The sequence below is a fragment of the Hyperolius riggenbachi genome, chromosome 1 (assembly GCF_040937935.1).
Source record: "Hyperolius riggenbachi isolate aHypRig1 chromosome 1, aHypRig1.pri, whole genome shotgun sequence".
NCBI lineage: Eukaryota > Metazoa > Chordata > Amphibia > Anura > Hyperoliidae > Hyperolius > Hyperolius riggenbachi.
This window is the reverse complement of record NC_090646.1, coordinates 662,733,908-662,748,933: the sequence shown is the minus strand read 5'-3', so window position 1 is coordinate 662,748,933 and position 15,026 is coordinate 662,733,908. Positions and strand designations below refer to the sequence as shown.

Below are 15,026 nucleotides of genomic sequence, written 5' to 3'. Positions count from 1 at the left end.
GGCCCTGTAGTGACATATAGTAGCATGCAGTAAAGAGGCCCTGTAGTGACATATAGCAGAATGTAGTAAAGAGGCCCTGTAGTGGCACATGGCAGAATGCAGTAAAGAGGCCCTGTAGTGAAATATAGCAGAATGCAGTAAAGAGGCCCTGTAGTGACATAGAGTAGAATGCAGTAAAGAGGCCCTGTAGTGACATATAGTAGCATGCAGTAAAGAGGCCCTGTAGTGACATATAGCAGAATGCCGTAAAGAGGCCCTGTAGTGGCATATAGCAGAATGCAGTAAAGAGACCCTGTAGTGACATATAGCAGAATGCAGTAAAGAGGCCCTGTAGTGACATATAGCAGAATGCAGTAAAGAGGCCCTGTAGTGACATATAGCAGAATGCAGTAAAGAGACCCTGTAGTGACATACAGTAGAATGCAGTAAAGAGGTCCTGTAGTGACATATAGCAGAATGCAGTAAAGAGGCCCTATAGTGACATATAGCAGAATGCAGTAAAGAGGCCCTGTAGTGACATATAGCAGAATGCAGTAAAGAGGTCCTGTAGTGACATATAGCAGAATGCAGTTAAGAGGCCCTGTAGTGACGTATAGCAGAATGCAGTAAAGAGGTCCTGTAGTGACATACAGCAGAATGCAGTAAAGAGGCCCTGTAGTGACATATAGCAGAATGCAGTAAAGAGGCCCTGTAGTGACATATAGTAGAATGCAGTAAAGAGGCCCTGTAGTGACATATAGCAGAATGCAGTAAAGAGGCCCTGTAGTGACATATAGCAGAATGCAGTAAAGCGGTCCTGTAGTGACATATAGCAGAATGCAGTAAAGAGGCCCTGTAGTGACATACAGCAGAATGCAGTAAAGAGGCCCTGTAGTGACACATAGCAGAATGCAGTAAAGAGGCCCTGTAGTAACATGTAGCAGAATGCAGTAAAGAGGCCCTGTAGTGACATATAGCAGAATGCAGTAAAGAGGCTCTATAGTGACATATAGTAGAATGCAGTAAAGAGGCCCTGTAGTGACATATAGTAGAATGCAGTAAAGAGGCCCTGTAGTGACATATAGCAGAATGCAGTAAAGAGGCCCTGTAGTGACACATAGCAGAATGCAGTAAAGAGGCCCTGTAGTGACATATAGTAGAATGCAGTAAAGAGGCCCTGTAGTGACATATAGCAGAATGCAGTAAAGAGGCCCTGTAGTGACATACAGCAGAATGCAGTAAAGAGGCCATGTAGTAACATGTAGCAGAATGCAGTAAAGAGGCCCTGTAGTGACATATAGCAGAATGCAGTAAAGAGGTCCTGTAGTGACACATAGCAGAATGCAGTAAAGAGGCCCTGTAGTGACATACAGCAGAATGCAGTAAAGAGGCCCTGTAGTGACATATGGCAGAATGCAGTAAAGAGGCCCTGTAGTGAAATATAGCAGAATGCAGTAAAGAGACCCTGTAGTGACACATAGTAGAATGCAGTAAAGAGGCCCTGTAGTGGTATATAGTAGAATGCAGTAAAGAGGCCCTGTAGTGGTATATAGCAGAATACAGTAAAGAGGTCCTGTAGTGACATATAGCAGAATGCAGTAAAGAGGCCCTGTAGTGACATACAGCAGAATGCAGTAAAGAGGCCCTGTAGTGACATATGGCAGAATGCAGTAAAGAGGCCCTGTAGTGAAATATAGCAGAATGCAGTAAAGAGGCCCTGTAGTGACATATAGCAGAATGCAGTAAAGAGGCCCTGTAGTGACATATAGCAGAATGCAGTAAAGAGGCCCTGTAGTGACATATAGCAGAATGCAGTTTAATTATTCAGGATATCCATTTTTAAGTTAAGTATCCTGCTTTCGCCATCAGAAACGCTTCCTATAGGTAGTTGAATGATGCATTCTCATTTAATTGCCCCATTACTTCGGTTAGGCTCTGACAGGTGGTCTATGGCTCAGGCATTCTTTTTCTTTTCTTCTCTTTCCTTCTCCTTTTTTTTTTTTTTTTTTGTTTGTTTTGTTTTTGTTTCTTTTTCTAACATGTAACCTGGAAAAACTTCTTGAATTGCTCGCTGGTTACTTCAGAAACGTGACGGTTGGGTCGTTAGCAGGGAAAATTAACACACAATCCTTCCTTCGTGTTATTGTTATTGTGTGTTGACGAAAGTCATGATGTCTCTGATACTGGCAATCTGTATCTGACGTTGTTTTTGGATGCATGACTCATGTGTGGATTTCTATACATACTATGCACTTTGCATGTGAGCTTCTCACTACAACTTTAAACAAAAAAACAAAATATCTATCTATCTATCTATCTATCTATCTATCTATCTATCTATCTATCTATCTATCTATCTATCTATCTATCTATCTATAATAATATGTGTGTGTGTGTAGCCCCACCCTCCTAGTGATGTCACAGTCTAGGCTGTTTAGCTATGTGGAATTCTCCTCCCAAGGCTCTCTGGGAGACCAGGAGTTGCTTCTGCTCACTTCGGAACACACGACAAACATTCCACAGTGATGCACCTGCCAGCAAGATGTTAGCCACCTGTGATATGTTTAGGATTGTGTATCGGGGAGGGGAAAGATATATATATATATTTTTTTTTTTTAATGGGCAGACACTGACTATATCATTCATAAGGTAGTATTGCAAAAAATAGGCCATTTTTATTCATCAAAGCTATTTTCAATAAACTTCCTCTAATTGCAAATTGTACCTTTCACCTTGGATTTGGGCCAGTCCTGCCAGAACATGATTTGATGGGCCTCGCATGCAATTTGTATTAAACTTGCATGCAAACTGAATTTGTCATCACTTTCACTGTATCCGGCCCTCATTGATTATTGGGGAGAACTGCTCTGCAGTCCTAAACGGGGAACACAGGAAATTGGTGAACCTGAGATGGTGAAAAATGATCCATACCTGGGGCTTCCTCTAGCCCCCTTCAGGCTAATTGGTTCCTCGCTGTCCTTCTCCACCGCCTGGATCTGCAGCTAGATGCCCCATTCACGCCGCCTGCCAGGGTGTACTGCACATGCGCGGCCTGGCCGTGCGCACTCCCGCGGCTGGGAACGCTCTGTTCCTCTGCAGTACTACTGTGCAGGTGCAGAATGCTCCCAGCCGCGGGAGCGTGCGAGGCTGGACCGCGCCTGCGCAGACTGGTGAACTAACTGGGCCACCTAGCGGGAGATCCAGGAGGTGGGAGAGGAGGATGAGGCACCATTTAGCCTGAAAGGGGGCTGGAGGAAGCCCCAGGTATTAATATTTTTTTCTGAGGAGCTTTCGAATGGCGGTGATTAAATCTACGCCCTGTTGGGGGGCCGTTATTCCTGCCAGGGAGTAGATTTCACTCTCTACTGCTACGTGCTCTCATAGCTCCTGGCGATTGTGCGTTGCTCTCTCTCCACCGGAGCTCACTCGCTGCAAGGTGGTCAGGAGACGATTTCATTGGCTCCAGACCCTGTCATCAATTGGCTTACATTGATCACTGAGTCAGGAGTTAAAGAAATCGGCTCCTGACTGGCTAACAGAGCTCTGCCGTCATAGAGACGGTAGAGTGGGTGGGCTGAGGCAACGGGTGTGCAGTGTGAACGGCGGTAGCGGTGATTCTGGTACCAGTGGTCTCCGGTACTGAAGGGGTTAAGTAGAACCGATACCGTCCTGTATACACGCACATTGATCTTTTGTTGCAGGTCACTTCAGGTGCATGTAAAAAAACAGAAAAAGCGTAAACTTTAGTTACCGGGCAACGCCAGTTCTACTGATCCAGCAGTGACATATAGGGAAAGGAATCAGCTGTTTTCTCTGATCATGCTGGTGTGTCTTGTGTTAGTACAGTGTGTGTACAATGCCTTAGCCTGTTTTGTGCTGTGTCATGCTTGTGTTAGTACAGTGTGTGTACACAGCCTTGGCCTGTTTTGTGCTGTGTCATGCTTGTGTTAGTACAGTGTGTGTACACAGCCTTGGCCTGTTTTGTGCTGTGTCATGCTTGTGTTAGTACTGTGTGTGTACACAGCCTTAGCCTGTTTTGTGCTGTGTCATGCTTGTGTTAGTACAGTGTGTGTACACAGCCTTGGCCTGTTGTGCTGTGTCATGCTTGTGTTAGTACAGTGTGTGTACACAGCCTTGGCCTGTTGTGCTGTGTCATGCTTGTGTTAGTACTGTGTGTGTACACAGCCTTAGCCTGTTGTGCTGTGTCATGCTTGTGTTAGTACAGTGTGTGTACACAGCCTTAGCCTGTTGCGCTGTGTCATGCTTGTGTTAGTACTGTGTGTGTACACAGCCTTAGCCTGTTGTGCTGTGTCATGCTTGTGTTAGTACAGTGTGTGTACACAGCCTTGGCCTGTTGTGCTGTGTCATGCTTGTGTATCTTGTGTTAGTACAGTGTGTGTACACAGCCTTGGCCTGTTGCGCTGTGTCATGCTTGTGTATCTTGTGTCAGTACAGTGTGTGTACACAGCCTTGGCCTGTTGTGCTGTGTCATTCTTGTGTTAGTACAGTGTGTGTACACAGCCTTGGCCTGTTGCGCTGTTTCATGCTTGTGTTAGTACAGTGTGTGTACACAGCCTTGGCCTGTTGTGCTGTGTCATTCTTGTGTTAGTACAGTGTGTGTACACAGCCTTGGCCTGTTGCGCTGTTTCATGCTTGTGTTAGTACAGTGTGTGTACACAGCCTTGGCCTGTTGTGCTGTGTCATGCTTGTGTCAGTACAGTGTGTGTACACAGCCTTGGCCTGTTGTGCTGTGTCATGCTTGTGTTAGTACAGTGTGTGTACACGGCCTTGCTGCCATGCTTGTGTTAGTACAGTGTGTGTACACAGCCTTGGCCTGTTGCGCTGTGTCATGCTTGTGTATCTTGTGTTAGTACAGTGTGTGTACACAGCCTTGGCCTGTTGCGCTGTGTCATGCTTGTGTTAGTACGGTGTGTGTACACAGCCTTGGCCTGTTGCGCTGTGTCATGCTTGTGTTAGTACGGTGTGTGTACACAGCCTTGGCCTGTTGCGCTGTGTCATGCTTGTGTTTCTTGTGTTAGCCTTGGCCTGTTGCGCTGTGTCATGCTTGTGTTTTTTGTGTCAGTACAGTGTGTGTACACAGCCTTGGCCTGTTGCGCTGTGTCATGCTTGTGTTAGTACGGTGTGTGTACACAGCCTTGGCCTGTTGCGCTGTGTCATGCTTGTGTTAGTACGGTGTGTGTACACAGCCTTGGCCTGTTGCGCTGTGTCATGCTTGTGTTAGTACAGTGTGTGTACACGGCCTTGCTGCCATGCTTGTGTTAGTACAGTGTGTGTACACAGCCTTGGCCTGTTGCGCTGTGTCATGCTTGTGTTTCTTGTGTTAGCCTTGGCCTGTTGCGCTGTGTCATGCTTGTGTATCTTGTGTTAGTACAGTGTGTGTACACAGCCTTGGCCTGTTGCGCTGTGTCATGCTTGTGTTTCTTGTGTTAGTACTGTGTGTGTACACAGCCTTGGCCTGTTGCGCTGTGTCATGCTTGTGTTAGTACGGTGTGTGTACACAGCCTTGGCCTGTTGCGCTGTGTCATGCTTGTGTTTCTTGTGTTAGCCTTGGCCTGTTGCGCTGTGTCATGCTTGTGTTTTTTGTGTCAGTACAGTGTGTGTACACAGCCTTGGCCTGTTGCGCTGTGTCATGCTTGTGTTAGTACGGTGTGTGTACACAGCCTTGGCCTGTTGCGCTGTGTCATGCTTGTGTTAGTACGGTGTGTGTACACAGCCTTGGCCTGTTGCGCTGTGTCATGCTTGTGTTAGTACAGTGTGTGTACACGGCCTTGCTGCCATGCTTGTGTTAGTACAGTGTGTGTACACAGCCTTGGCCTGTTGCGCTGTGTCATGCTTGTGTTTCTTGTGTTAGCCTTGGCCTGTTGCGCTGTGTCATGCTTGTGTATCTTGTGTTAGTACAGTGTGTGTACACAGCCTTGGCCTGTTGCGCTGTGTCATGCTTGTGTTTCTTGTGTTAGTACTGTGTGTGTACACAGCCTTGGCCTGTTGCGCTGTGTCATGCTTGTGTTAGTACGGTGTGTGTACACAGCCTTGGCCTGTTGCGCTGTGTCATGCTTGTGTTTCTTGTGTTAGCCTTGGCCTGTTGCGCTGTGTCATGCTTGTGTTTTTTGTGTCAGTACAGTGTGTGTACACAGCCTTGGCCTGTTGCGCTGTGTCATGCTTGTGTTAGTACGGTGTGTGTACACAGCCTTGGCCTGTTGCGCTGTGTCATGCTTGTGTTAGTACGGTGTGTGTACACAGCCTTGGCCTGTTGCGCTGTGTCATGCTTGTGTTTCTTGTGTTAGTACTGTGTGTGTACACAGCCTTGGCCTGTTGCGCTGTGTCATGCTTGTGTTAGTACGGTGTGTGTACACAGCCTTGGCCTGTTGCGCTGTGTCATTCTTGTGTAAGTACGGTGTGTGTACACAGCCTTGGGCTGTTGCGCTGTGTCATGCTTGTGTTTCTTGTGTTAGTACTGTGTGTGTACACAGCCTTGGCCTGTTGCGCTGTGTTATGCTTGTGTTAGTACGGTGTGTGTACACAGCCTTGGCCTGTTGCGCTGTGTCATGCTTGTGTTTCTTGTGTTAGTACTGTGTGTGTACACAGCCTTGGCCTGTTGCGCTGTGTCATGCTTGTGTTAGTACGGTGTGTGTACACAGCCTTGGCCTGTTGCGCTGTGTCATTCTTGTGTATCTTGTGTAAGTACGGTGTGTGTACACAGCCTTGGTTTGTTGCGCTGTGATTGTTTCAGTTTTGCAGAGTTCTGTTGGTGACTCAGACTTGCATAATAAGTGAAGTTTCAGTCCATAATCTCATGATTGGCCTGTGTGAGTGCGCAGGGCTGTTGGCAGGAGAATGGAATGAGCATTTTGCTGGAGAAACAGATGAGTCACCCTCCATTCCCATCACCCCGCTTATTATCATGCAGTTCAATGGGAGGCTACAGGAAATCTGAGATGTTTGGATACTGTAAAGGGAACCTGTTACTTCAAACAGTTTTTTAGGCCTCTTTTCCATTAAAACTGTGTGCTCAGCAAGAAGTTGCCAGGCAGCAGTGAGCAGTTGCCAGGCAGCAGCAGGCAGTTGTGAGAGTTTGAGAGGCATTTAAAGGCCTTAATCCCCTTTTCCACGTGCAGTTGATAGGCAGTGAAATGCCTCTCAAACTTTTAGCCCTTTCACATGGGCAGTAGAACTGAGTTCTCAGTGAGCAGTTACCAAGCAGCAGTGAGCAGTTACTAGGCAGCAGCGAGCATTTTCCAGGCAACTGAAAGCAGTTGTGAGAGTTCAACAGTTTTTTCACTGCCTATCAACTGCTCATGTGAAAGGACCCTTACAACTGCTTGCTGGTGCAGCATACATTTGAAATTGGTGCCGGTAGACTTGGGCGCAGGATACAGCCGGTATATGGCTGATCCTGCTTCTGCACAAGTCCTGGCCGTGTTAATTACTATTGCCCCTCCAGGCCGCCATGGATAGTGGGGAAATTATATAATTCAGCTTCCAGCGATTGCTGGAGGCCGAATTATTGTGTGTTTTTTGTTTTTTTTTAAAGCAAGTTCGGCTCTGTCTTCTGACGGTGCCGACATTACTCACTGAGCGCCGATGTAGATGTGATTCCTATTGTAGTCTATATGGTGGCACCGCCTGTGCCCAAATCTAGCAGCTCTGAAAAGCACTGCTCCGGCTGAGAGAGAGAGAGAGAGAGAGATCCTTGGTTTTGTTTTGTTTTTTTGTTTTTTTATTTGTTTTGCAGCCTATTAACATGAGCAGGGACCCTGAAATTTGGAAAGTCCTTATTCAAGAAAAAAAAAAAATACAGGCTGGTCCCCATGGTTGCAATACAAAATGGAAGTCTAACCATGAAGTGGAAAAAGTTAAAAAGTTATTGATCTCGTTCTTTTGCTCTTCAGCAATCTCTTGTATCTTGTGCAAAAGGTCAAAACGAAGATGGCTGCATTTCCGGTGTATGGATGGTTGGATGACGATTGGAGTTATGGCGATTCCAAGCTATCAGCATTGTTAGCTCAGTATTAGCGGCTAAAACTCTCTGCTAGGGATTAGCTTGGAACTGACCAATCATATTTAGCCGGGAGTGTGTTTCACTGGTCCACATTTGCATGTAATTTGCATATGAGCAATCATTCCCATCATCTCATTGGCAGCATGTTGGAGTAGTATTTTGCACTCACCTTGCATTGCTGGGTCCCCGGTTCGAATAGCAGCCAGGGTACTATCTGCACAGAGTTTGAAAGTTCTCCCCGTGTCTGTGTGGGTTTCCTGCAGGCACTCTGGTTTCCTCCCTATCCCAAAAAACATACAGAGAAGTTAGTTGGCTTCACCCAAAATTGGCCCTAAACTACGATACATACTCTACATGATACACACATAGACATATGACTAAAGTAGGGATTAGATTGTGCGCTCCTTTGAGGAACAGTTAAGTGACAAGACAATATAAATTTTGGCGGCGCTCAGGGCCAAGCCGAGGCAGAGGCTGGAGAGGCTCCAGCCTCAGGGCGCAGTGTAGGAGGGGGTGCTCAACTCATTCAGCTGTCATTCCCAATTGTGTTTGAAGCAGAAAGAAAAAAGAAAAGGGAATACATGACAGTGACTGCAAGCCAGATAACTAGAGATTAAGGTGTTGGGGAGGTTGGGGGCTCTGGGGCACCTCTTAGTCTAATAGCAATCAGTGTGTGATGGCTGGGGTGGGAGGATGGAGGGGCGCACTTTGCTGTCTCAGCCTCGGGTGCTGGAGGGCCTTGTCCCAGCTCTGGCGGCGCTATATAAATACTAAATAACTATCTCTAGTAGGTAGGCATCATGGGAAGTGTAGTTCTGTGTCTGAAACACATTATCCCCGCCTCATAGCTTTGCAGCAAGGCTAAAATGATGATTTCACCAGGATACGATGAATGCTATATCTGTAATCAATCCTATGAGATTTACCAAGGCTCCGTGATCACAGGCGTGTCAGCAGTGTGTGTATAGCAGATTTTTTGAAGTTCATTTTGTAAGTTGCAAAACAGCATTTGTTAAATGTTTAAACACGGCATTCCTTTCAGTCTATAGGCATTTCATGAAGAGTCCATAGTGGTTTCAGTAAACACTTTGTTTATTGTTCTAAATATAGTAACAGTGGCCTGTATTTTGCATCCAGTTTTGCTGATTTCCTATGAACACAATGATAAGCACTATTACGGCCGCAGGGGGCGTTATTTCGTGTAGGAGGGGTCATTGTGACAGTTTGGGGGTTTCAATGATTGGCAGAGATGGGCGGGGTCAAGGGGTCTGACTGGGGCATATGTGTTGTGGGCGGAGCACACCCAGAAGATTTGAGTCCTCTGTCACTGCTGGCACCGCCCCTGGGCTCGGGGGACAAGCGCCAGTATATATCTGTCGGAGTTATGCTCAACAGGAGTCCCATTAGTCTTCTGCAATCCAGTTGGAGCCCTATGCTTCTGCTAGGGCTCTGATGTATGTACTGGTGCTTATCCCGTGAGTCCAGCGGCAGCACAAAGGTGAGTAATGCGAATACCTCTCCGGACACTGCGACAGGGCACAGCATATCCGCTCAGGATAATGCAGGGAATACACCATACGGTTTTACTCCCGATAGATGGGTTCGATAGACAAATTCCGTCATGTCCGATATTCCTTCCGATCGTTTTTTGGCTCGATTTCTCATAGAAGTGAATGGAAAAAGAAAAGAAAAATGAACGGAAGATAAGAGAATCGATCGGAAAAACGATTGGGTGGAAAATTGAGCGGAAAAACGTATTGTGTGTACCAGCATAAGACGTCAATGCACTGTTGTGTATCCAGCATGGTCTAAACCCAGCCTTACGCTTTAAAATATGTGTTATTAACCCATTAGCAGCTTCAATAGCGTTATCTTGTTTGAGATAAGTGCGCTGCTTTTGTCATCAGTCAGCAGAACTCGTCATGCTGTAAATTCTTGGAATTCATTGATCACTCTCTACTAGCAGAAAATATAGAAATTGAAAGCAGAAGTCCTCTGTTATTGTCTCACACTGCCCCCTAGTGACAAGTGGCCATAGATACACATTGCAGCAGTACTAATTAGAAGCAAGATAATGTTAAAATAAAGAAATAAAAGAAAATGTGCTAAAATCGATTGTCCTGGAGCACTTGCAAGCATATAGATAAATTGGCTGCTGAAGGGTTAAACCCACCTGCCTAATATGGTGTAGGTTCCCTTGTCTGACGCTCTGAGGCTCTGACTACACAAGAGCTGAGAAGGTGTCCTGTGGTATCCAGCACTGTAACTCCAGTAAGTGGTGGGAAAAGTCCACATTTATTCCATTGCTTTATATTCCAGTTCTAATCCTCATGCAGAGAGGAATGTCAGCCTAAACAAACATACTGTCATTAAGTTACATTAGTTATGTTCATTAAAATTAGGTAATATAATCTCTTATTCACCCTGTTTTAAAAGAACAGGTAAATGTTTGTGATTACATGGGGGCAGCCATCTTTTGGTTGCAAGGAGGTGACAGGGAGCATGAGACACAGTTCCAACTGTCCTGTGTGCTGATCATCCCTCCCAGCTGCTAGGCAACGAGAACAACATCAGAAATCCAATCATGCTTTACACAGCATCGGGGGAAAAATGCCAGGGCAGTTTTATTTGATGGGGCAGAGCTTAGCTTCTGTACAGCTAAAAATGAGGCTTGGGTAAGAAAAACAAAGTTCTGATGCTGTGAAACGAAACGTTAAAGAAACACCAAGCCTTTTCAGTGCTACGGAGTAGATTTTTAGTCTGGAGGTTCACTTTAGGATGTAACGGGGCCCTAGGCAAGGTAGTAGATGTAGTCCTTTCCTTTTGGTAGGCTGAAGTGGACAGAGGTCAAAGAAAGTGGGAGGTGGGCCCCTTGACATGCACTACGCCCCAAACACCTGCCTAGAGTGCCTGGTGAGTGAGCCCACACTGGTGGCCACTTCAGGAGCCCTCGTCCGTGGACAGAGATCCTCATAGGAATGCCGACTGCTCTGTGGCTATATAGCCCTGTATTATTAGTAACTCCATTATCTTCTTTGGCATTGTAATGTAAGGAACAAACATGGGTACATAATACAGACACAATATTGAGTTGGTAGTCAGCATTAATGTCAGTGATTTTACAATGTGATTAATAAAATGAATCGCCAGTTACAAAAAACACAAGTTAGAGAACCCTGCCCTTTTGACCTTTCAAAACGACACATGAAGTGAAAGGGATATGAAGGCTGACATATTTATTTCCGTTTAAAAATGCAGGTTGCCTGGTTGTCCTGCTTGTCCTCTGATTCTAATACTTTTAGCCATAGACCCTGAATAACTATGCAGATCAGGTATTTCTGACTGAAGTATTGACTGGATTAGCTGCATGTTTGTTTCAGGTGGGCTTCAGACACTACTGCAGCCAAAGAGATCTGCAGGGCTGCCAGGCAACTGGTATTTTTTTTTAAAAGGAAATAAATGCAGCAGCCTGACCTCCATATCCCTCTTACTTCAGGTTCCCTTTAAAGAAGGAATAGAGAGGAACGGAGGTAAAGCAATCTTTAAATTGTATATGTAGGTGGTAAGTTTTTACATTCTATTCTGTAAGGAGCACAGCTTGGTCAGGGGCTTAAGATAATGGCCTAGGTTTAGATTTTATGCTTAAAAAGATGAGCTTACAATTTTTCGGGTTGAAGAATGACAGATGTGTTGTATGAGAGAATTTTAGAGGAGGGGAGCGGCTCATGAGAAGTCCTGTATGTGTAAGTGGGATGAGGTGATGTTAGTAGAAGACTCGGAGAAGAACATTGGTGGTATCTGGAAAAATAAGTGAGATGTATGGAGGAGAAAGATTGTGGATATGGCAGTTTGTACTACAGTAGCTCTTTTGTGGTGTTGAACCAAACAGGATAGACTCATGTCATCTGTTCAATTGAACTATTCTGGGCTGGTATCACCCCTCCATACCAAGAAAACCACTCCAACCAAGAAAGCCTGCTGTTTTGGAGATGCTCTGACCGAGTCACCCAGACCTTTACAATTGCCATTATATAAACTGGTATCTTCTTTTAACTTAATATTTTCTCTGCTTACAGAATAATCCAGCTGCAGTGATGCCTCCATTTCCAATATGTCCTCCATGTTGTGGCCTCATCATTGTGGGCTCCCGCCAGCCCGGTAAGTGTTGCATTTCCTGGTTCTTGAAGTCTAGGCTGGCTAATTGCTGTAATACCTAATCTACCCTTTTCCTCATTCATTATCCTTCACTAGCTCAGAGGTTGGAGCATTGCCTACATGAGGTTGGCAGGGAGCTTGGCTACAGGAAGTGGGCAGGGAGCTTGGCTACAGGAAGTGGGCAGGGAGCTTGGCTACAGGAAGTGGGCAGGGAGCTTGGCTACAGGAGGTGGGCAGGGAGCTTGGCTACATGAGGTGGGCAGGGAGCTTGGCTAATGGAAGTGGGCAGGGAGCTTGACTACAAGAAGTGGGCAGGGAGCTTGGCTACAGGAAGTGGGCAGGGAGCTTGGCTACAGGAAGTGGGCAGGGAGCTTGGCTACATGAGGTGGGCAGGGAGCTTGGCTACATGAGGTGGGCAGGGAGCTTGGCTACATGAGGTGGGCAGGGAGCTTGGCTACATGAGGTGGGCAGGGAGCTTGACTACAAGAAGTGGGCAGGGAGCTTGGCTACAGGAAGTGGGCGGGGAGCTTGGCTACAGGAAGTGGGCGGGGAGCTTGGCTACAGGAAGTGGTCGGGGAGCTTGGCTACAGGAAGTGGTCGGGGAGCTTGGCTACAGGAAGTGGGCGGGGAGCTTGGCTACAGGAAGTGGGGAGGGAGCTTGGCTACATTTCAGTACTCAGAGATTCTGGGAAAATAGCCCGTTGAGTCACATGGGGTGGAGTCATCACTCCTAACAAAATGTATTTTTATTCTGAAGCCCCGTTTTTGAAAATACTGTAGATGTGGCAGACTGGCTATGTCAGGTTATATCAAGGCAGTGTGGTCCCAGTCTCTGAGTGGCTGTAGGGCAGTCCCAGTCTCTAACAGTGGCTGCAAGGTGGTCAGAGGTTATCAATGGGCTCAGTAAAGCAGAGGCATTACTAAAGGGGAAGTTTCATGGTAGGTGTGATTTCATGGTAGGTGTGATACAGTAGAACTGTAACTTCAGAAACCATGAGAGACCAGATGGTGAAGTACGTTATTGTGGTAAAAAGTAAGCAGATGCAGAATTGGTACTCCCAAAATAAGGTTGCAATTGGGGCAAGCAACCAGGTGGAGAGTACAATCGTCTCATCTCAGAGTCTCTCTACATGTGGTCGCACATTTTTATGAAAAAAAGTGCGGAACCCTATACACGGCACCCAAGTGTGCCAGCAGGGTCACCATCCTGCAATGGATGTGAAAAGATAACTGGGAGAAAGAGGCGCCCAAAGGTAATAATGTTTATTAAAATCTATAAAATAAATGAGGTGGCTTAATTGTCTTCTGTGTTCTCCCAGTTCCTCTGCAGGGGATCTGGGTTGACGTCCAAGTGAAAGGCTTTGTGGCGGACGTGTCGGCAACTCTGAAGTATAAGAACAAGGAGGAGAAGGCGGTGGAGGCGGTCTTTGTTTTTCCCATGGATGAAGATTCCGCCGTCTACAGCTTTGAGGCCACCATCGAAGGGAAGAAGATTGTTGCTGATCTGCAGGAGAAGAAGGAGGTAATGAGGACTACCAATTTATAAAGGGCATAACCTTTCTACTAAGATAAAATGAAATACGATAAATATTTAGGTTGTGATGAGGGTCAAAAGGAGCCTCATCAGTACTTCTTCCTGTTAGGATCTGTTCTGTGCCTTGGTTCACCTGTTGGCTGCAGTGTGTGCTTGGACTTTGGTGAACCTCTGTTGTCCACCTTCAGGTTGTCCTTTCCTGACTTTAGGACAACCTGCAGTTCCTTGTTTCACTTGTGGGTGGTATCTTGGATCCTTCATCCCTTACACTTTTTTTTTTTTCCTCCTAGAAACTGCACCGTCATAGCTAGCTTGCTTTGTAAACCCATGTGAGCCCAGCATTGATCGTATTTCAGCAGCTTTCAAGTGAACTGCCCTCAGCCAATCAGTGAGGAGCAGGAATGTCGGAGGGGAGATTATAAGCTTCCTTCTACTCTGCAATGTACCAAATAGAGCCAAACTGACTAAGATAAATTGTATTACAGCAGACACATTTATGATTATATTGGAATGCTTCCAACGCAGGGTCAGGTTGTAGACTGCATAATAAACACAGAGCAGTGGGTAAATGAAATTTGATCTTATGGCTGACACGTTTTTTAGAAACGAAAGGCGGAGTAACAAATCAGTTAGCCAGTAAAGTTCAAAGAGTAGTAAATGGAATCTAGGTGCAAATAAGAAATGCACTCAAGATATCAGTGTGGAATGCTTATAATGGCTCATACGATAGACCACACTAGAGGTAGTATAAGAAATGGAGTACTTTAATGAGGTAAAAGCATCAATAAGACTGACTTATCAATTCACAAACCCGCTTTAACGCTTCCAGCACAGCTTCTCTTGGCATTCCTCCCTTCCTTCACCCGTACAGACATCTGCTCTGTCCATTCCCAGCCTTGGTTGGACAGAGTGGTGTGAGGTCACGCAGGCAGTTGGTGTTTTTGGCAAGATTTGAGAAGTGGGGTGTGGCTGCTGCTGACAGGAAAGGCACACAAGGAGAACCTATGGAAGCGCTGAGCAAGGAAATCACTAACCTGCGGCCTTGTTCGTAGTGAAGAGATTACATCATTTCAGCATAATCTCTTGCAGGCTCTACCTGGCTTGTGATGTAGGTTGGGAGTATATACTTGGCTGCCGGCCATTCTCATTATTGACATTCTCTGCGGTGAGGAGTTCAGATTGCTGGCAGATGCCACAGACAGGTGGCTGGCAGATGTAGCCGGGCACCGCACACAGGAAACTAGGGGAGAGCATTGAGGAGTCCACTGAAGATCACATGTTTCCCCTGAGGCATTCCTGTGTGCAGAGATATCCCAGAGCTGCTGTCCTAAGGTGTGA

At 46.1% G+C, this 15,026-nt stretch overlaps 1 protein-coding gene across 3 annotated transcripts in view; it reads left to right on the top strand.

Annotated features, from left to right (window-relative positions):
* Positions 1-15,026, top strand: part of LOC137532272 (von Willebrand factor A domain-containing protein 5A-like) — a 135,870-nt gene that overhangs the window by 19,347 nt on the left and 101,497 nt on the right. For all 3 annotated transcript variants that reach the window (XM_068252626.1, XM_068252616.1, XM_068252608.1), the window contains 2 exons: positions 12,076-12,157; positions 13,474-13,676. In XM_068252626.1, the coding sequence (XP_068108727.1) occupies positions 12,094-12,157; positions 13,474-13,676 (267 nt within the window). In that variant the 5' untranslated portion in view covers positions 12,076-12,093. The remainder of the gene's footprint in view (positions 1-12,075; positions 12,158-13,473; positions 13,677-15,026) is intronic.